This window comes from Aotus nancymaae, unplaced genomic scaffold (assembly GCF_030222135.1).
Source record: "Aotus nancymaae isolate 86718 unplaced genomic scaffold, 86718_ANA_hifiasm-v0.15.2.pri h1tg000040l, whole genome shotgun sequence".
NCBI lineage: Eukaryota > Metazoa > Chordata > Mammalia > Primates > Aotidae > Aotus > Aotus nancymaae.
In genome coordinates, this window is record NW_026988454.1 from 65,356,886 (window position 1) to 65,380,773 (window position 23,888).

General features: G+C 34.9%; 1 protein-coding gene across 5 annotated transcripts in view; it reads right to left on the bottom strand.

Moving 5' to 3' along the window:
• The window catches only part of GRIK2 (glutamate ionotropic receptor kainate type subunit 2), a 712,929-nt gene that overhangs the window by 415,861 nt on the left and 273,180 nt on the right, over nucleotides 1-23,888 (bottom strand). For all 5 annotated transcript variants that reach the window (XM_012438407.3, XM_064360817.1, XM_064360815.1 and 2 more), the window contains exons 4-5: nucleotides 7,520-7,701; nucleotides 2,048-2,101 (exon numbers count right to left, since the gene is read on the bottom strand). In XM_012438407.3, the coding sequence (XP_012293830.1) occupies nucleotides 2,048-2,101; nucleotides 7,520-7,701 (236 nt within the window). The remainder of the gene's footprint in view (nucleotides 1-2,047; nucleotides 2,102-7,519; nucleotides 7,702-23,888) is intronic.

The following is a 23,888-nucleotide window of genomic DNA, read 5'->3' on the forward strand; positions in this document are numbered from 1 at the left end:
GAAATTGAGAAGACACAGAAGCAGCAAGACCACTCTGTGACCTTATCCCACCTTTCTCCCCTGAAGTGGGCCATAAAAGAATTCTCTGACCTACCTCCAGAGAAAGGAGCTTATAAGACTCTCATTCCAGAGGGATCCTGCCCTATACCTGGAGGTCAAGAAGAATCTGAACAACTTGACCTTGCTAAGTTTTCTCGATTTATTACCATTAGATCATAACCTCCCTTTGTTCAATCTTTTTCCTACGTAATGATCTACTCTTTTTCAAACAAAAGCATAAAAATAGCCAGATTTTCCAATTTATTTGAGTCTTCATTTCTGTTGGCTTCTGTGTCACATAAAATTTATATTAAATTTTTACGTGTTTCTCTTGTTAACTTGCCTTTTTTATAGAGATCTCAGGCCTGAACCTCATGATGCATGAGGAAAAGAAATCTTTGCTCCCCTATAGCTGCCATTAATAATGACTAGGCTATTGATTGGCAAAAAGAGAATTCAAAGTGTGAGTGGAGACACAAAAATTAGAAGACATAAAACCTAATCAGGAGACTGATCTACATCAGTTCAGCTATAAAAGAGAATTCATAAAGGAGAATAGTAGCAAAAGGAAATGGGAAATTTTGGTTAGGATCAAAGTATAAAGGCCTTTAAATATAGGCCTGTGAGTTCTATATATCTTAATCTAGTTGTTTCATTTCTTTTCCTATTGAGAGATAGTTTTGATTTCCTCAAAATCTTATGCTTACGCTAGAGTTGAGTTGTAACAGCATTGAAATATAATTTGCTGATAAGGGAATGCTTTCACTCCCTCTCCACCTACCCACCACTAAGTCTCTTACAAGCTGCAAAAAGTTGTCTGCTAGGAAATAATGTAGAGATATAGCAGAGCCAGCTTTTGTATTTATAAGTAAAATACATCTAACTACATGAATAATCTCCTTTGGAGGTAAGAGTTGTCATGACAGGAAGCTATTGCAATCAATTACATATCAGTAATTTGATCTGGTAACTTCAAGACTCCTAGAAGCAAGGAGACTAACTAGAAGAATTTCAAGTTAACAGAGAAAACATTGGTTAGACTGGTTGTTATGGGAATGGAGAAGATAGACGCTAGAGACATTACTAAGGAAAAATCAGTAAAATTTTGATGGTGATATAGGAGTCAATAAAAGCAGCAGGAACTTTTAAGATAATCAGAAGGTGGTCAATTCAGAGGACATTAAAATTTAAATATTTTGTAATTGTCTAATGCTACAACAATTAAAATTGTTCTGCAGTATACAGTAATTCATGAATATTACATGGAACATCTAGACCTCATTTGAACAAAGGTGGTAACTGAAGCTCTAAATACAAACCAGTTCTGAAGAAAATAAATCAGATTTTCAAAAAGTGAATAGAGCTGAGATAACATAAGAATTGGTGCTTTTTTTTTTCTTCATTGAGATGGAGTCTAGCTTTTTCACCAAGGCTGGAGCGCCATGGCATGATCTCAGCTCACTGCAACATCCACCTCCCAGGTTCAAGCAATTCTCCTGTCTCAGCTTCCCAAGTAACTGGGACTACAAGCCCCCCATGGCTGGCTAATTTTTTTTTTTTTTTTTTTTTTGTATTTTTAGTAGAGACAGGGTTTCCCCAAATTGGTCAGGCTGGTCTCGAACTCCTGACCTCAGGTGGTCCACCCACCTCGGCCTCCCAAAGTGCTGGGATTAGAGGCATGAGTCACCGCTCCTGGCTGAATTTGTGCTTTTCTAAAGCATTGATTTCTCAGCAAACTAATTTTAAGATCCATTATGTTCTGAAAGTTCTCTAAAGCAACATAAAAATAAGACATGAAACATTTTGAATTGATTTCTGAAATGACATTATTTCAAAATCATCAGTTTCTATTAAGAGTTATTTTCTCTGATAATTTTGGGAAGTCTTATCAAATTAAAATATAACTACAAAGGAATAAGTCATAATACTTCTTACTAAACAACCAATTTTTCATCTGAAAAGTTATAATAATAAAATCTAGAATATTATGTTTTAATATAGTACTTACCAGAGTGGTAAAGATATAATGATAGTATTCTGTCATCATTCCCATAGCTAATGCCTGAGAAATAAAAAAAATTAAATAACAAAAAAATTACTGAAGGTACATATTATAGGAAAGATAGTATGTCAATAATACAAGTGAGAACAAAATATAGTAGGATGTGATAAAGAATCAACCTACAATATTCATATTACATACAATTAGGTTAAACTAAATCTTTTCCCAGTAGTTAAAGGTTAGTGGTTTCTGAAAGAATTTCTGAAGCAATTCTCTAGATAGAAAAGCTATTAGTTGAATGTTTGCAATTGTAAAGCTATGGCTTAACACATTAAAGAAGGCATTAAATTTGACACAAAACCTGAAATTAGCACATCTTAATTTGTTACATTCGTAATGTCTTCACTACATATACCCTAATGAGGAACACCATTTTATTTTAATGAACAATATTACTGAATTAGGGTAAAAGTGCTGCAAAACACAATGCCAACAAGCATTTATTGTAGCACTTTAGAGACATTTCCATAGCATTAATGAAGGGAATGTAAATCACCACTCTTATTTAAAAAGTACATATAATTAAAGAAATGTTTTTGTGGTTATTAATAAACTAGTCCCAAATTACAATGTTTTATTTCACTCTTCTACAGTCCTCATCAGTTTTAGACTGTCAATTTTAAAACAAGGACTTTTGGGTTAGAACTTTCAGTGATACAAATGTCCATGTCATTTTCTCTCTGAAAATAAGAGAATGCTTTTGAAACAACTGCTTATCAATGAACAGCAGTTGGCAAAGATAATTTAAAAAACAACATATTTTTAGTTGAATGAAGACTTCTTAGTAGGAAACTATTCTCAGGTTCATCTAATAGTCTTCCACAAGCCACTAAGTACAAAAACTCAGTTAGGAAGTAGCTGCCTCAGGTACATTCTCTCTACAGAAATTAATGGGTACAAAAAACAGAAAGAAGGAAAAAGATCTAGTATTTGATAACCCAACAGGTTGACTATAGTCAATAATAATTTAATTGTATATTTTAAAATAACTAAAAGAGTGTAAATGGATTGTTTGTAACATAAAGAATAAATGCTGGCTGGGTGCAGTGTCTCACACCTATAATCCCTGGACTTCAGGAAACCAAGGCAGGAGGACTGGTTGAGCCCAAGACCAGCCTCAGTAACATAACTAGACCCCATCTCTACAAAAAAAAAAAATGAAAAAAATTAGCCAGGCATGGTGGCACGTGCCTTTAGTCTGAACTACTCAAGAGGCTGAGGTTGAGGGGGTCATGTGAGCTCCTGAAGTTGAGGCTGCAGGGACAGGGCAACACCCCATCTCAGAACAAACAAACAAACAAACAAAAACAGGGATAAATGCTTGAGGTGGTGGATATCCCATTTACCCTGATGTGATTATTACACTTTGCGTGCCTGTATCAAAATATCCCATATACCTTATAAATATGTACACTTACTACGTACCCACAACAATTAAAATTTTGAAAAAAAATAAGAAAAGTATTATGCTCATAAGTTGGCATTAACCAGTTAGGTAGGATTAAATTTGCAGTTCTTCAACATGAGCTGTTTAAGAAGGAATAGATATTTATGAAAAAGTTTGGAATGTATAAAATATATTTTAAAAGGGAGAAACATCAGTTAACAAAAGGTGGCATCAAAGAATTGAGCACAGGAAATTTGGGTATCAAATTACCAAATAATATTTCTTGAATGAGTAATAATTATATAAACCAATAATATTCTGCTTAAATTTTCATCTCAAGTAGAATAAGACAGAATTTCCGTTATTAAATACAAATTTACAAGATTATCTTTGTAGAAGGCATTGTTCCTGATGGACATGTTCAGATGGCTCCCTATCTCCAATACCATTCAATGACAGCTCAGTATTATCTTTGGCATTTTTTTTTTTTACTTTATCAACTCTGTAGGTATAGAAATAGAGATAAAGGTAATTGAAAGAAATAATGATTCAGAAGTATAACTAAAAATAATACTTAAATAATGTTTAAAATGTGTTAGATACTATTCTAAGCACATTACATATTTAAGCTTCATAAAAACCCTAGAATTCAGTCCTACTATTATGTTCATTTTACAGGTGAGAAAACTAGGACATGAAAAGAATGAATAAACTGTCCAACAAAGTGAGATAGTGAGTAAACATGGACTCCAGGTCTTTAATGTGGAGTTTGGAATCTATGTCATTTTCTAAAGTGGTATATTTCATATTCCCACAGATGTGGAATAATTTTTGACTCTATGTATTCTAAAATTTTTGCCTGTTTCTTCCTGGATAATTTGAAAACATGGACATCTCAGGCAAGTACATCGAATTCTGTTTTGGCGTAGGGGAAGGAGTTGAGGAGATGATGGGGAAAAAATAATTAGTTCTGACATACATATTTCCAATGGCTACAGGTTTCTTCTTCATCACCTTGAGAAGAAATCTATAAGGGTGTTTGGAGTCTGTTTGTGGCTTTCATTTATCTTCTCTCAGTTTTTGATTTTGAAAACAAGGATCAGTTATGCACCATGATATATGATGTAGAAAAAGCTAGAGGCAGAAATAGTAGCTATTTTTAAGTACCTACACTGTAACCTTACTCAAAAAAAAAAGTGCACAACAGGAATATTCTCTTAAAAGATTAGTTAATAATTTCCTGTAGGATTAAAAAAAAAAAGGACTTGCTCTGGACCTGCTTTTAGTTGTCTTACTGCTACTTTTGAATGAATTGTATACACACTTCAAACACATCAGAGGAAATAAAATCAGTATATTTTTATGCATAAATAATAATTGCCTCAATATAAAAGTAGTTGTGATATCATCTCTCCTAAAAGAAATACTACAGATTAATTTTTCTAAAATCAAAATATTATTAGAGATCCCAACATTAAGCTGGTGTCCTGTTAACAATGTAATATGACAAATTAACACACACAGTTATCTAGGCAGGTAATTTGCAACCAGTTTATTTTTCAGGTAAGATCCAGAAATTATATTGCTCAAGGTCAACAATAGTAGGGGGCCTATAAGCATTTCTTCATTTTTTATTTTATTTTACTTCTTTCTGCTGTAGGATTTTATTAGCATTTTCTTTTATATTTTTTTCCAGGCTAAAAGTTTTTATTTCACACTCTCTGATCTAAACTTTGAAGTTCTTGATTACTATTTTTTCCCTGTGATAGAATGTCCTTGTGAGGTTTTACTTCAGAGCATCTTGGCTCTGCCCTAGGGTATTTTCTTTGATAAATCTAGATGGAGGTAGAATCATCTGCTATGGAGGCATGCATGCCAATTAGTGTACTCAACTTGCCTCAGAGGAAATTTAGTCAACCCTAAGCTCCACTCACTTTTAAAGCTTTCTAACAGGAAAACTTCAAATTCACTGTTGTTCAATATTTAGTAAAAGCTCAATCAGTTTAAATAAATAAGTTAAATAAATTACACAAACAAACACACAAGAGTAAACTGATTAAGGCCATTTCTTTTTATGGAGAGTCCAAATATTCATTCTTGAATGAAGCCAGAATAGCTCATCTATTTTTGCTCAACTCCTATACCATGTCTTGGGAGTTTCAACATCAGTGAATGTTCAGAAATCTCCGAAAATTTTCATACATAACAAAATAGGTCCCTATTAAATGCACTACTGAATTTCCTAGAAGCTATTTGCTTTCTTCTTGGTTTCTAGAGTAACAGGAAAATTCATATGTGAGACAAAGTTAAAAATAATACCACCACATTTATGGCCTTCCAGTTTAGGACCTCAGAGGATGCATTCTGTATAATAATGTCATTCTGGCTTCATCTTAACTTTCATATTCTCATTTTACCCATTTTCTAATTTTTCATCTACTGACTCTTAAAATTACATTTTTCTCTTATATGTATTAAACATTCTATTATTTCTGTTTTTGTTTTGCAAACAAAGCATGTTTGCAAAGAACACATAAGAAAACAAATATAAAATAATAAATATATCTAGTAGAAGGCACAATGCAAATTCTATTTTTAAAGGTGATGTGCTTCTCATCTTCCAGATAGCAAAATAGTCAGAGTTAGTTCTTTAGAGAAAAGACAACTGATCATTTACATACTTATTAGAAGCCTAGGGAAAGCAAACCAAAGCTCTGTCACTGAAATAGTGTACTGCTAACTCACTCTAGGAGTAAAGGAAAGGTCTCCTTTCTAGGCCTGTGTATTCTAAAAATGATCAAGAATTGTTTGGAAATCATGTAAAAATAAATCAGTTTTAACTCTAGATTTCAGTGGTTGTTTTAGTGCATCATTTTATTTGTTGCAAAAAAAAAACAAAAATCCTCATATGCTTTATTATCCAAAGATAAAACTATAGCAATTTTTCAAATCTAATTAAATATTTTACTGTTAAAATCAACATTTATATTGAACTACTGGACAAACATCTGCTCAATAAATTAACCATGCTCTAACAGGGATTTACTATTGGCATTTATATTCAATAGGCTATAACTTGACATCTAAATCTGCATAACTCTCCAGTAGAAATATTTTATCCTGTACATGAAAGGGTTCTAAACAGCTGACTAGTTTCAAGCTACCAAGGTGTGAGCTCAATGTGCATAATAGAGTTTAAGAAACAAAATCTAAAAAGTTGTGTTCAAATCTATGCTCTACTACATAATAAGCGTATAGCCTTGTTCTGGCCATTTAATTCCCAATTTCAGTTTCTTCATCTGTAAGATATGGACTGATAACAATTTCTGTTTTCCAGTTTGTTGTTAGGTCTGAATAATGCTGACATAATACTAAGGGATTTCATAGCTACAAATTGTTTTGTTTGATAGATATTTTTTTCTTTTTTTCTTTTTTTTTTTTTTTTGGCAGGCAGTGCTTTATTCTGGAATGAATACTTGTTAACATCACTAGGTTGGAATCAATCCCTCTGCTATGTTCTGGCTACTTGACATGGTCAAGTTACTTCTTCATTTTGGGACTCAGGTTTTTTTGCCGGTAAAGTAGATAGTCCCTACTTCTTTTGGTTGCAGTGATGATAAAATAAGATCAAATATGTAAAGTCTCTTAAACTGATACCGGGTAAATGGTAAATCTATTACATCTTTTTCCTATTGGTTGATTGCAATGACTGAGCTGCTCAATGGTTGACTCTGAGTTCCTTCCCTCATTTCAGAACAGAAATAACTATCTCATTAATCAACTATCTCATTAACCAACAGCATTGCAGTCATTTGAAAATAACTTCAAAACTTCGAACAACATGTTTTGAAGATCATCAATATTTACATTACTTTTCTTTGAAGACAATTAAAGGCAATTGTCAGACTTTCTATCATAAAATTACATTAATGTTATAATTGACTGTATAACAATAACATTTTTATTTAAAAGATCATATTTTAAGTGCAAGTTTATAAAGAAAGCAAGAATTCAAGTAATTTAAAGGTTACCTGTTTTAAAATGCCTGCTGCCATTTCATGGCTACAATCAAAGATTACATGAAACTCCTTGCCTCTTTTCATTTCTTTTAGTAAGGGTTTTGCATCCTTTGTATCAGCAGGTAGCTGACGAATTTTGAGTCGAAGATTGTATCTTGATGGAGCTTTGATGAGCTCTTGCAAACGAATGAGACCTTTAATTAAAATGGGAAAAAAAGAATATTAGAGATAAAAAATAGAGTAGGCCATAGAATCAGAACACACTCAGTACAATGCATGATTTTCTTCTTTTTTTATTTTAATTTTTGTGGGTACATAGTAGGTATGTATATTATAAATAACATGAGATAGTTTGATATGGCCAAGAATGCATAATTTTTTGACCATTATGTGTATTTAATGGTGCAACTGTTGAAATTCCTGTTTCGACAGACTTCCATATCCTCTGTTGTTTTTGTTAAAATAAACATTTCGCAAATTCTTTAAGGCATTTTTCAAGTTATGAATGAAACACATGAGTAAAAGTTAATATAAATAACTTAAATGTATAAAAAAACATAGAGTAAAATAGTCTCCCTTTATACCCCAGTTCCACTCCCCTGCAGGTTATCACTATTAATGGCTCGAAATACTGTTCTTCCATAACACTTTCTGTGCATTTACACATGTACACACATAGCTTTGTTAGGTATTGTATTTTACACTAATAGTTGTTTTGTGATAATGCCTTAGAGGGCACTGTAAGTCAGTTATTATTATTCTAGTTTGCCTTTAACGAACACTCTGTTTTATCATGTACCTATTTTATGAAACTATTCCCTATTATTAGAAAGCCCGGTTACTTTTTTCCATCTTAAGTAACAAGTAATGCTCTGGTGAATAACCTGAAAGCATAAGTTGGTATATATGTAACAGTGAAATAATTTCCTTAATAAAATAGATTTTAAATAGCCTGAACCATAATTATTTTAAGAAATGAAGCTAACAATTTTCATACTGTTTTCTAGTTAATAACATTAAATTCAAAAGTAAATATACCTGCACACATTTATGAAGTAAGCATTCTCCTACAGAAATAGCTGCTAATTAAGGTAAAAAAATATATCACATTAATGGATATATTTCCAATAAGTCATATAACTGTGATGAATTTTAAAATAAGATACAAATTATTGAATGTCTTCATTTATACAATCTTTAAATAATGAAACACATTTAAGAGCTGACACAAAAGAGCCACTATGTTAAACAGTATGAAAAGAAAAAAAGATCATCCAATTATATTGTAGCTTGAATCAAATTAAGCAAGTTTCTTTTCGCCTTTGACTCTTTCTTCTTATCTTTTTAAAAATATCATCTCTATTTTATTATCTACATCTATTTTCCCTGAAAAACTACCTTCAATACAGAATGAGAAACAATGATAAAGCAAAATATTTATAAATGATCAAGAAATATCTCTTTATCTTTCTCTCTAATGTATGTATGTGTGCACATGTTGTCTGTATGTATGTATACATACCTGTTTCTAGGTTATGGAACATTCTGTAAACTAGGTTTACAGAAATAAACATACATCTATAGGACTAAAAATCTACTGTGTATCAAAATAACATAAAATCTTGAAAATAAAAATCTAATTCTGGGAATTTTTAATTCAATTTTAAATAAATATTTTTACATATGTAATGTCATATGCATATTTGTAACAGTTAATAATATTAATAAAATTAACAACTTAATAAGTTTTTACTATTTTTATCCTCAAATAAGACACGTTTTAAAAATATGTGAATTCATCAATAGAGTGAAAAGACAACCTACAGAATGGGTAAAATATTTGCAAACTATAGATCTGAAAAGGAGTTAATATCCAGAATATATAAGGAACTCAAACAACTCAATATCCAAAAACAAATACCTGATTAAAATATGAGCAAAAGGCTTTAATAGGTATTTCCTAAAAGAAGACATACAAATGGCCAACAGTTTTGCAGAAAATGCTCAACATCACTAATCATCAGGGAAATGCAAATTAAAATCACAATGAGATATTATCTAACTCCAGTTAGAATGGTTATTCTCAAAATGACAAAAAATAAAAATGTAGGTGAGGATGTGGAGAAAAAGTAACCCTCACACACTGTTGATTGGAATGTAAATTAGCACAGCCATTATGAAAACGGCATGGAGGTTCCTAACAAAATTAAAAATAGAACTACTATATGATAAAGCAACCCCACTACTGGGCATATATCCATTAGAAATGAAATCAGTATGTCAAAGAGATATATGCACTCCCATGTTTATTGTGGTAGTATTCACAATAGCCAAGATATAAAATCAACCTAAGTGGTGTCTAACAATGAATAAATGGATAAAGAAATGTGGCCTACACTCACACTCACACTCACACACACACACACTCTCTCAAATGCTGTTCAGCCACAAAAAATGAAATCTTGTTATTTGTAACAATATAGATGAAACTGAAGTCATTATATTAAGTGAATAAGCCAGACACAGAAACACAAATACCACATGTTCTCACTCCTATGTGGAATCTAAAAATCTGATCTTATAGAAGTAGCAAATAGAACTGTGGTTACCAGAGACTTGGGAGGGTAGAGGGAAGAGAGGGATAGAGAGAGGATGGTCAGCAGGTACAAAGTTACAATCCGAAAGGAAGAATAAATGCTGGTGTCCTACTGCTTAGAAGGATTACTATAGTCAACAATAGGGTTTTATTTACCTCAAAATAGCTGGAAAAGAAGATTTTGTCTGTTCTCACCACAAATAAATGATAAATGTTCTAGGTAATGGATATTACTTTATGTTTACAGTAATATATAATTACTATATAAATATAAAATTACTCTAATTTTATCAGTACATATATACATGTATCAAAACATTATATTATACCCCATAAATATGTGAAATTATTATGTATCAATTAACAATAAAAAATGTAAAGTTACAAATATACTTAGTATATTTTGCTTTAAAAATGCAGGGTCCCATAAAATTGCTTCACTATAAGTTATTTAGAATTTTGTCAAGTAAAATTCTACATAAACAGCTTCGACATATAACAGCTACAAAAATTGCATGGCAAAATAGTACTATCAGATTTTCTTTTGCACTTTTAAATATTTACTAATGTTAGTTAAATAAATACTACATTTAAAAAATTGATATTAAATGTATCCATTAAACATACTACAATAAGTTCTAGAGAATTAATATGTGTTTAATGAGCACAGGTGTTAACATTGAGTTGTACAAAAACAAAAATAGATATTTGAACTTGTAACATCTGCTAGAGTTTTACATTGGGCTGACATCCTTCCAAACACATGTATACAAAAAGCTACATGTTGAGAAAACTATATAAGATCATTGCTGCTCCAGGGAAGGGTAGTTTCAGTAGGGTTGTAGGTAGTTTTCAGTAGGTTGCAGGTCGGTTGTTGTGCCATCAGTGGGAGGGAGGTGAAATACAAACCTCCACTCAAAATCATCTTCATATATGCCCATGATACAGTTTTAGCATCCATCCTAGCCATAGCTAATACACTTGTAGGAAAGTATCAGTCCCTCTCTAATCGATCATCAGTAAGAGATCCATGAGACACCTTAATTTCCATGTCTTCTAAACAAAAGTTTTATCCAGATCAGCAGCTCTCGAAGTGGCTCCAAAGACATCTGTACCCTTCAGGAGGGTCCTTGTGGTCTAGCCATTTTTTAATAATAATACTAAGTAGTTCTTTTTCTTTAACTTTTATTATCTCACAGTAGAGTGTTTCAGACATTACAGGATATGTGATGTTACAACAAATTGAATGAGGAAGCAGATATGAAAATCTAGCTGCCTCTCATTAAATTAAATATTAAAGAGACTTATACATATATAAAATAATGTTACCCTTCTCATTATTTTTTTTATTTGGGAACATCTAGATACTTATCATAAAAATATAATATTTATGTGAACAGGTAATTAGTTTATTGTTATTAAATAACAATAAATTAAATGTTCAACTTTTTATTGCTAATGTGGTATCAAGAAATATAGCATGTATTTTAAATGCTTTTAGAGATTTTCAATAACTATTAAGGATATGAAGTGGTACTAAAACTAGAATGTCTAAGAGTTGCTAATTTAGATTACCTCTAAAATGTTTCTATTTTAAATTTCTTTCATTCTCCAAAACTATTTCCATAAATGCAGAATAATCAAATAGCAACCCTAGCTGAATAAAGAAAATAAAACTGCTTTTGTCCTGTTTACCTCACCAGATTTTGTGAGTCAAATGTAAATTTGGGGGATTTAGTCTATTATAGCAGGGATGTTGGGTTTGAATCTCAGTTCAAAACTTTACAATCTGTGTTACTTTGTGCAAGGCACGGTATTACTCTTAGTTTTCATGTATTTTTCTCTATAAGAATGTAGAATCATCTATGGTTTAACGTGTAAAACACTGAAAAATAAACTCGCATATATTAGACCTTCAATAAATGGCAGTTTGTCCTTATCATTTTATTGGCTAACATGGGAAAATAGTATATTAAAAATATACTAGCTATTATATCTATTTTTGGATGACAATTTGACTCTGATTTAGACAGAAAACCTAACATCAGAATTTAAAAAATGTTTTAAGAAATTAACTCATTACTAAAGAAAAGGAGCTATACAGTTACATATTAGCTCATCACTTTTGAAATGAAAAATCTCAACTGACCTTAAAATAGAAATTTTCTGAAAATAATATCCACAAACAGTTTTTGTAGAGTTCATCCTAAGGATAAATACTGTCAAGTATTTTCAGGTCTCTTAAGAGCTCATGTGGATAGTCCATTGAGCCATCAGGTACAATAAATGTTTACTTATTCTCTTCACACTTACACATCTCTGCTGGCATTAATGTAACAGATTTCAGTTTGCCAGCTTCCCTCGGGAATAATACTGAAGAGTGAAAAAAATAATAAAAACCTCACTACTAGTAGGACCTGCCATGTCCTACTTGAAAATTTAAGTGAAATGTTGTCTTCATTCATTCATTCCATATATATTTTTTCTGCATCCACTATGTGCAAGACACTGATTCTAGATAAATATAATGACTGGAATAATAGCATTTATTCAGTCTTCAACTGCATGAGATACAGTTTGACTCTGGCATTTTTTTTAATACAAAAGTAATTTATACAATACTTTTCACATTCAATGTTTTAAATAAAAATGATTCACTATTTCAATCAGACAGAAACAGTCTAAAGAACTGTTTAAATACAGAAAGTAGAATCATGATTTTTAAATTATTACTTTCCTTCAACTCCTGCATCAGGAGTTGCTTAGAATCTTCTCTTAGCTTCTAAGTGTCCCTTGTTCTGTCCCATGATATTATTTCTCATATACCATATTTATTTTCATTCTTGATCCTTTGCTTTCGTTTGGATACAAGTCTCTGAATTCTATTATTGAGCACACTCTGGGAGAATGGCAGATGGCTGACAAAATGAAAGATGCATTGAAGACATCCAAAGAATAGATGTTTACCCAACCAGTTTATGTGAAATATTTGAAGGCATTCCTGTAGTATAACTTGTGTGGATGAAGTTTTTTATCCAACGAAGTATGGACTTAAGCAGCAGCGATTTTTTAAAATTACATGATTGGCTGCATACTTATTTCTGTGGGTCTCTATCCATGTTTTCACTCGCCCATGTCTTCTCTTTGCAACTCATCATGTTTTAAAAATGCCAATTTCAGAAAAGATTGCCCTAATCAGATGCATCATACACAAACAAATACGCATACTTTGTAAAATGAGAGGTTTTCTTTTCTTTTTTTAGGAAAAAATAAGTCTCTCAAAATAATTGAGACGGTTTACATGTCTTGCTGTCCTACAGTCCATTGGTCAAAATGAAGAAATTAATGGACACATTGATTTGATGAAATATAAAGGCAAAATTAATTTTGCTGAAAATGTGGTCAATAATTTGCAAACGAACATTTTCAGAATTATTCTTTACTAACAAATTTGGTGCCTAGTTAAATTGTTAAATTATTTAATGACAGAGGAGAATCCTTAAAACAGCCTTTTAATTAAAGCGTCCCCTTCTTCCCTGATGTAATTAATTGATGTAGCGATAGTAAAAAAATAACAATAATAATCTGCACACATGGGCTCCACAAAATCTAACAAAAAAAAGGCACCACATTGCAATTATCCCTATATTTTGGTAGATGAGTAACATTCTATTACTTCTAATTCCTTCATTAAGAGTACAGTACTGTTTTTTTTTAACCTTTTTCTACTTTCACTTATTTCAGTCGTAGCTGAAATCAAGGTTTGTCTTTATCTTACAGGAACAGAGGTCTGAGCTGCTCTTTTCAGAGATTGCCATCAATTTAGCTTTTAAGGAGAATCCGGAAGGAGCCATTTGTGCACATTGCAGCTGGCACTGTCTTCTAAAGAGATTAATCACACCACCTCTATGGCAGGCCTCGTCTACCCTATCTGCAGGAAGGGAGTCCCAGGTTTCCTCCCATACCCAGGTATCCATTTTGGCAGCTACACAAACTAGTGATTTGCCACCTGGCTTAATCATCAGGCCTATTTATCATTTCAGTCAGTCTTTGTGCAAGCTCAGACTCGACCCAAAATGCATTGTATTATAAACTATACAAAAATGACTCATGTACATTTCATGTTTCCTCATCATCTTTTTTTTCAACTGAGAAAAAATAATTTATTGAGAGGCCAAAGTATGGCATTTCAAAGAGTTAATTTTATTAGAATGTATGTGGGCTACAGAAATATTTTAAGGCAAACTAAAGAGTGTATATGTACCAGCTACAGACTTTGTAATGTATGGTAATACTGTAAAAATAGAGATGAGCACTAACTATAATGAGAAAATTTTAAATGGTTTAGACAAGAGTAGTAGATTGTCACTGAAACAAAATCCAGTCTACAAATTTTTATCAGCCATTCAAATTCCTTGGGGGAGTGAGGTGGATTTGTTCAGTATAGTGAACACTGAAAACAGATAATTGGAGCTTAGAGAAAGAAGAGAAGAGAAAGAGAAAGGAAAGGAAACCTTCAAAGAGTTTTTTAACTTCTCAGAGGCGGAAAAGAAAGCTATGCAAAATAGAATTGGAGGACTAGTCTCCTTGGGACATACTCAAATCCTAACCCTAATTTTACAGAGATATTGCCTTCTTTCTTTGAAATTTTATTTATTTTAAAATTATGATATAACCTTGTACACTGAAGACTCATAACATGTTAAAACATTCTAGCTTGATACATTATAAATCAAGTGGCAAATGAGTTTTAATGTGCATGTTAGGGTCAATTGATTGTTTGTAGCTAAATGAAGCACTGTGGCAAGAATGTTTTGAGTACAGTTCTGTGTCTAGGTTCAATATGGAATCTGACCCCAGGTGGTGAGATAGGCATGGTGGCATTATATAATGGTTATCTCCATATTAAAATCTCTTGCTCATTTTTAATGATATTAAATCATATTGTTTTATTGATGGCAAAGTTCTTTCATGATTTGTAACAAAAATAATAATAACACAGTATAGGCGATACAGTCAAGGCACTATGTTCTCTTTGAAGCCAGGACACACATGGTAACTTTGAACCATGATATATTCAAATAAATAGCATCCCAATAGGAATTCTGACCTTTAAAATATCATGAAAACATTTTAAAAGCATACAAATTTATAGCCAGATACAACTAAAATCCTGTATTTTTTCTCTTCTCAAACACACCCAAATCCTGAAAACACACTTTGACACTTAATACATGCACATGTGTGTATACACTTGGAAACATACACAAACATGCTTCCTTTGCGTCTATATTCCTAGGAAGTCTAATTTACCTCTGCCCTAACTTCTTTCCACAGGAGAATTAGGCCATAATGTTTTTGTTTTTTTCTTCTCTGCTCCCATTTGTAAACTTCCATACCAGAAATGCTCACAACACTGAGCAGGCAAAGCAGAAGCCTCCCAGGAAAGCCTAAGTGGGAGAGTCACTAACTAGACAGGCTTTTGTTGGTAAGTCCTGGAGAGAGGCTAAAACCCATGGGATGATCTTATATGTGGCATAACAATGTCACATTTTGGAATCATGTCAGTGGCATGGCAGCCTGTGGCAGGCAGATTCGGGCTGAATCCCAGTTCATTAACTCTCTCCTGAACAAATACAGACAAAGGTATTTAAATGTTCTAAACTTTAGTTTTCTCCTTCATAAGCATTTGATAATAATTATTATTACCATATAGGAAAAATCAAATGAGCTAATGCATACAAATCACTTAGCACTGTGCTTGGCACTTGTTAACCCTTTTCATTGGCTCTGTTAACTGCTTTTCCCTTGGATCCCAGGGTATGCTGGTATAGATATGCCTCAACAGACCATATTTGATCTCAAAATCTTGCCTGCAGTCCTGTAAGGGGTGTCTTTATCAAAATGTTTACATTAAAACCATCTAAGTGAATTTTACTCCCTGCTAGTACTCTAACTAATACACTGTCTATATATTGGTATACCTCTTACCAGTCCACTTTCTTGAACTCTAGAAATGCCTAAGTTCACTTTTCTATTTGACATCTGTGTAATAAAGAATTAATTTTACCTAAAGAAAGATCTGGCCTTTGCCATTCGCTCCTGGGAGATAATCTCTAAGCCTTTGGCATGTCCTGTCTAATAAGAGTGCTTTTGTTTACCTGGGTACCTTGGGCTAACAATGTGATTAGTCTAACAATGTGATTCATTCAAGGCATCAGCTCAACCTATGGAGGGGCTGGTGACTACAGGTCAGCCAGGTGGGTGGCTAGTCATCTCTACATGATCAAATCCTAATGAACACTTTGGACATTCAAGCTCTAGTGAGCTAGCCTGGTTGGCAATACTACATGCACATCGTCACAGGTCATTGCCTGGAGAAGTGAGCACTCTCCACAAATCCACTGGGAAAGAACAACTGAAAGGTCTGAGCATGGACCTCTCCTGGACTCCGCCCTATCCACTTCTTCCACTGGCCAATTTTAACCTATATTGTTTGGCTGTTATAAATGGTATCCATGAGTATAACAGCTTCCAGTGCATTCTGTGACTCATTCTTGCAAATTATCAAACTTGAGAGTGATCTTTGAGACCCCTGAAATTGCAACTGGTGTCAGAAGTGAAGGTGACCTTGGAAGCCCTTGAACTTTGCAGTTGGTGTTAAAATGAGGGTGGTCTTCAGGGTGCCTAAATAATGTTACATCTTTATTTTGATGGTTAGTAGATACTACAAGCAGTATTCCAAAACTAGTTCTCCATCTCTGTACTCTCCAAAGCTGCTCCTCCCTCAGTCATCTCTAAGCAGGATAATGGCAACTTACCTTTCCAGTTACTCAAGTCAAAAACATAGATGACACCTTTGATGGCATTCTTTCTGGTGCAAGCCACCTCCAGCATTTTAGAAAATCTTATCTGATATATCTTCAAAAATACATAGAAAATAACCAACTATTACCTCTTCTAGCATACTGGACTAAGCTACCACAATCTCTTGAATGGATTCTAACAAAAGCCTCCTAACTAGTATTGCTCCTATATATTTGTATATCCAGTAGCAATTCATAACCTTTAAGGTTTATTTTTTAAATATGGTGAATTTAGTGACAGAAATCTGGAAATAAAGAAGGCAGGAACTTGCCAAGGAGGTTTTGATGTAGTATTAAATACATGAAAGCAGCTAGGTGAAACCATATTCAGTGTCTTCCAGTATAAAATTTTAAATTTGACTCAATATACAATGAACTCCAAAGCAGAGATACAGTATGACAGTGGCTATGCTTCTCTTGACCAAGTGGAGGGAATTACTGTGATTCCAGACAACCAGTCTTTTCATAGACAATTGTACAGAAAACAGCATGGAGAACAGAATGCAATCCTACTAGGTGGTGTCTTAGTGATATAACCAGAAGCCTCCGGTTCTGGATGGGGAAAGCAGTAGGATTAAGGAAAATGAGGTGGACAGAGAGTGCCAGAACTCCCATCACATGCTTGAGGCTGGAATTGTAGCTTCCATAATCCCCACATGTCATAGGAGGGGCCCCGTGGGAGGTAACTAAATGATGGGGGATGATTTTTCTATACTGTTATCATGATAGTAAGTCTCACAATAATTGGTTTTATAAAAGGGCTGTTCCCCTGCACATGCTCTCTTGCCTGCCACCATGTAAGATGTGCTTTTGCTCCTCCTTAACCTTCTTCCATGCTTGTGAGACCTCACCAGTCATCTGTAAGTTCACTAAGCCTCTTTCTCTTTATAAATGACCCAGTCTTGGATATGTCTTCCTTAGCAGCATGGGAACAGACTAATACAGGCCACAAACCTGATTATTACTTATAAAGTCAATACAAAAATATGCTGTTTCTGTTTATACTTTCACTGATATGAAAAAGCAATTATGCCATTATCAAAAAGTAAACAGTGCTTTTGGTCATGCCAATGCTAAAAGCCTTTAGCTTCTCAAGCTTTAGTCTAAGCTCAGTATGTGCTAAGGTCAATTTTCTGTTCAGAATATTTCAGTTTGTGAGAAACCAGTAAAATTAATGTTGCATTTCAATTCTGTCTCTTTGCTTATTGCTATTAAAATTTGCTTGCATCTTGATCATGAGAGAAATAAGCACCTTAGTGACTGATATAAGAGCTGTGCTTACTGGAGCACCAGTCATGGACAGTGGCTTAATTCTTTGTTGACTAAAGCCTGGATTCAAAAAAGAAAGTATCCGTTTCTTTTTTGTCCTATTTGTACAGCTGCTTTGTGTGGGCTTATATTTGATATAATAAGATGGGGCAGGTAAAAAGCTGGACAGTTTCATGAAAATGTCAGGACTCTCTTGGTAAAACGTGCAGGTCCAATTCATACTACACTGAGCAAAACTCACTGTCTCCCATAATTAAGAATAAACTCTAGGCATGGCTGAAACAAGGAATTCTTTCTTTGTTTCTCTGTTCTCTTTTCCTCTGTTACCTTAATTACTCCTTCTCTTTTTCCCATTTGATAGCACAAATGACCAACAGAATTTCATAGGCATAAAAAGATATTTTCCTCAAAAGTTCTATCAGTATTCTAGGAAGGCCTCTGTCCCAGACTGGCATGATGTGGTGGGAGCAGAGAGTTGTAGTTAGGTTAGCTGTCTACTGAATGGCATGAGTGGGTGAATAAAGAAGAAAATCAGCTTTGCCTGAACCATGTGGACTAAGAAGATTCCCTCAAAAGGATTCTGAGCACACAAACACCCACACAAACACAATCCACAAATGCATCACAGCAATGTTTTAGAAACTCTCTAAACAGAATTATTGTAACTTTGGTCTGTGTCCAGAATTTGGTAATATCTTGATTCAATGGTTGTTTATAGTCAGTCACTTTTATTTTTCACCAAACTGGCATCTTTTTAAGAGCAGAAGACATAGAGGTAGTTGCTTCATAATTAGACGAAGACAACAAGCATAATCAAGGAACATTCTGGGCAAACTGGGAGTTCGGTGTATTTCTCCTCCTACTTCACAGCAGACTTCATACTTCATCATACATACTTCATCACCTGCTATCTTGCTGGTGTGACTGGCTCACCCTCAGTGGGGTCGACATACCTCATTGTTCAATTCTGACGGCCACTTTGCAGGCACCTTTGTCTCCTGACAACCTGTTCAGATGTACACCTGTCTTTCTGTCACTCTCACTGCCCTCTCAGCTTGTGATAACCCAACTTCAGCTCTCCAGACAGTGGCTGATTAGGTAGCCTGCTGTTCTTTAATCCCCACTTGTGCTCAAGTCAATGCCATTATGAACAGCAAATGATCCTTCACAGCTCTTATTTTGGCTCTGTCCCAGGATGCTGCTGTTATTGGTTTTATACTGGCACTTAATACATCAAATATGATTTAAAGTTGACATTGATGAAACAGCTTATGATGCTTTATGTTGCTGGGTTCATGACTAACAATAATTATCAAAACTTCTATGTCCTAGTGGGAATGCCAAGTAGAATGTAACTCTTTAGAATCTCAGGTTTTCTTTGATCTCTTTGTCCCAGAAATAATATCATCAACCCCAAAGTCTTCAGTAATTGTGCTTATTGAACATACATCTTATGAATGATTAAAAATGTAAGTATATCAGGAATACAAGACAGCAAATATTGTGTATTTTGAATTGAGAATACAGAAGTTAAATACAAAAATTTAAACAGTATATGTTCACCACCTGTGAGATTATAGGTGAGACAGATATGCAAATCACTTTTCTTCAATGACTTATGCACAATAATGTAAGAATCTTCAAAGCACAACAGAAGTGTTCAGAATAAAATGCCTAAGAATGGGTAGCCATTTAGCAAGTGGACAAGGATGGGTAACCAGTTAGCAAGTGGACAAGCAAAAGTACATACAAAACACCATTGTGTGAGAATATAGAAAGTTGAAAAAGTCTTGTGTGATGTTTGCTGGATAGCTGGGGAATCAAGTAGAAGCTGTGACACAGGAGGAAGCAAGGCTGGACTAGTAGTTGATAAAGACCACTTATGGAGGGCATCATGTTAGATTGCACTTTCCAAGAGAATGAATATCATAGTTGCAATTAGTTAAAAAATAATTCAGGCTTAAACTTAAAAATAATTTCTGCTTAAGCAGAAAAATCTAGGCAGTTTCATGAAACACAAGTGTGGGAATGCAGTAGGTCCTTAGAAGCAGAAACAAGGAGTTTCTAGTTAGAAAGAAACATTATTTTCTTTCTAACTAGACCAGCTTTCTCTGCTTCACAGTTCACATAGATGACATGGCCATTATTCAACTACTGAGTCTAGCAGCTGGAAGAGAACAACTAATCTCTCTTCATCACAATGCCAAATTTCTAGAAGAAAGAATATAAGTGGCCCAGAAGTTTTAACTCTTGGTCTAATCAACTGTATGCAGACTTACTTTAATGTATGAAATTACATTACCCAGTACTGGGCCCTACCTCTGAGGGTGAGGAAGCTGGAGTATTGTGTGAGTTAGGTAAATACATCCCTTGCCCACTGTGAAATCACTGAAGAAATTATGAATGATATGAACAAATTTTCTTGTTAAAAGGTCACTTTGGCAGCTGGCAAGATGGCTGAAAACAAACAGCTCCAGTCCGCAGCTCCCAGCGAGATCAATGCAGAAGGCAGGTGATTTCTGCATTTCTAACCGAGGTACCTGGCTCATCTCACTAGGACTGATTAGACAGTGGGTGCAGCCCACGGAGGGTGAGCCAAAGCAGGGTGAGGCACCACCTTGCCTGGGAAGCAGAAGGGGTCAGATAACTCCCTCCCCTAGTCAAGAGAAGTCGTGAGAAATTCTGCTGTGAGGAATGGTGCATTCCAGCCCCCATACTACACTTTTCCCACGGTCTTTACAACACAGAGACCAGGCAATTCTCTTGGATGCCTACATCACCAGGGCCCTGGGTTTCAAGCACAAAACTGGGTGGCTGTTTGGGCAGACACTGAGCTAGCTGCAGGAATATTTTTTCATACCTCAGTGGTACCTGGAATGCCAGTGAGACAGAACCATTTGCTCTCCTGGAACGGGGGCTGAAGCTAGAGAGCCAAGTGGTCTAGCTCAGTGGATTCCACTCTCACAGAGCCCAGCGAGCTAAGATCCACTGGCTTTAAATTCTTGCTGCAGTACAGTGGACTGAAGTCAACCTGGGATGCTCCAGCTTGGTTAGGGGAGGGGTGTTTGCCATTAGTGAGGCTTGAGTAGGCAGTTTTCCCCTCACAGTGTAAACATAGCCACCAGGAAGTTCAAAAGGGGCAGAGCCCAACACAGCTTGGCAAAGCCACTGTAGCCAGACTGCCTCTCTAGATTACTCCTCCCTAGGCAGGGCATCTCTGAAAGTAAGGCAGAGCCCCAGTCAGGAGCTTATAGATAAAACTCCCATCTCCCTGGGACAGAGCATCTGGGGAAGGGGCGGCTGTGGGCATAGCTTCAGCAGACTTAAACGTTCCTGCCTGCTGGCTCTGAAGAAAGCAGTGGATCTCCCAGCACAGTGCTCAAGCTCTGCTAAGGGACAGACTGCCTCCTCAAATGAGTCCCAGACCCCTGTGTCTCCTGACTGGGAAACACCTCCCAGCAGGGGTTGACAGACACCTCACACAGGAAAGCTCCAGCTGGCATCTGGCAGGTGCCCCTCTGGGATGAAGCTTCCAGAGGAAGGAACACGCAGTAATCTTTACTGTTCTGCAGCCTCTGCTTGTGATACCCATGCAATCAAAGACTGGAGAGGACCTCCAGCAAACTCCAGCAGACCTGCAGCAGAGGGTCCTGACTGTTACAAAGAAAACTAATAAACAGAAAGGAACAGCATCAACATCAACAAAAAGGATGTCCACACAGAAACCACATCTGAAGGTCACCAACATCAAAGACCAAAGGTAGATAAATCAATGAATATGAGAAAAAAAACAGTGCAAAAAGGCTGAAAATTCCAAAAACCACAATGCCTCTTCTCCTCCAAAGGATCACAACTCTCACCAGCAAGGGAACAAAACTGGATTGAGAATGACTTTGATGAACTGACAGAAGCAGGCTTCAGGAAGTGGGTAATAACAAACTCCTTTGAGTTAAAGGAACATGTTCTAACCCAATGCAAGGAAGCTAAGAACCTTGAAAAAAGGTTAGAGGAATTGCTAACTAGAATAATATTTAGAGAAGAACATAAATTACCTGATATAGCTGAAAAAATCAGCATGAGAACTTCTTGAAGTATGCACAAATATCAATAGCCAAACTGATCAAGTGGAAGAAAGGATATCAGAGACTGAAGATCAACTTAATGAAATAAAGCATGAAGACAAGATTAGAGAAAAAAGAATGAAAATGAATGAACAAAACCTCCAAGAAATATGGGACTATATGAAAAGACCAAATCTATGTTTTATCGATATACCTGAAAGTGATGGGGAGAATGGAACCAAGCTAAAAAACACTCTTCAGGATATTGTCCAGGAGAACCTCCCAAACCTAGCAAGACAGGCCAACATTCAAATTCAGGAAATACAGAGAACACGACATAGATACTCCTCCAGAAGAGCAACCCCAAGACACATAATTGTCAGATTCACCGAAGTTGAAATGATGGAAAAAATGTTAAGGGCAGCCAGAGAGAAAGGTTGGGTTACTCACAAAGGAAAGCCCATTAGACTAACAGTGATCTCTCTGCAGAAACCTTACAAGCCAGAAGAGAGTGGGGGCCAATATTCAACATTCTTAAAGAAAAGAATTTTCAACCCAGAATTTCATATCCAGCCAAACTAAGCTTCATAAGTGAAGAAGAAATAAAATCCTTTACAGACAAGCAAATACTGAGAAATTCTGTCACCACCAGGCCTGCTTTACAAGAGCTCCTGAAGAAAACACTAAATACAGAAAGGAAAAACTGATACCAGCCACTGCAAAAACCAAATTGTAAACAGTATGAAAAAACTGTGTCAACTAACGAGCAAAATAACCAGCTGGCGTCATAATGACAGGATCAAATTCACATATAACAATATTAATCTTAAATGTAAATGAATAAATGCCCCAATTAAAAGACACAGACTGGCAAAATGGATAGTCAAGACCTATCAGTGTGCTGTATTCAGCAGATCCATCTCATGTGCAAAGACACACATAGGTTCAAAATAAAGGGATGGGATAATATTTAACAAGCAAATTGAAAGCAAAAATAAAGCAGGGGTGCAATTCTAGTCTGATAAAAGAGACTTTAAACCAACAAAGATCAAAAAGACAAAGAAGGGCTGTATATAATGGTAAAGTAGTCAACATAACAAGAAGAGCTAACTATCCTAAATATATATGCACCTAATACAGGAGAACCCAGTTTCATAAAACAAGTTTCTAGAGACCTACATAGACTCTCACACGATAATAGTGGGAGGTTTTAACATCTCCCTGTCCATATTAGACAGATCAACGAGACAGAAAATTAACAAGGATATTCAGGACTTGAATTCAGCTCTGGACCAAGCAGACCTAATAGACATCTACAGAACTCTCCACCCCAAATCAACACAATATACATCCTTCTTAGCAGCATATCGCACTTATTCTAAAATAGATCACAAAATTGGAAGTAAAACACTTAGCAAATGTAAAAGAATGGAAGTCATACAGTCTCTCAGGCCACTGTGCAAACAAATTACAACTCAGGATTAAGAAGCTCACCCAAAACTGCATAACTACATGGAATGTGAACAACCTGCTCCTGTATGACTACTGGGTAAATAACAAAATTAAGGAAGAAGTAAATAAGTTCTTTG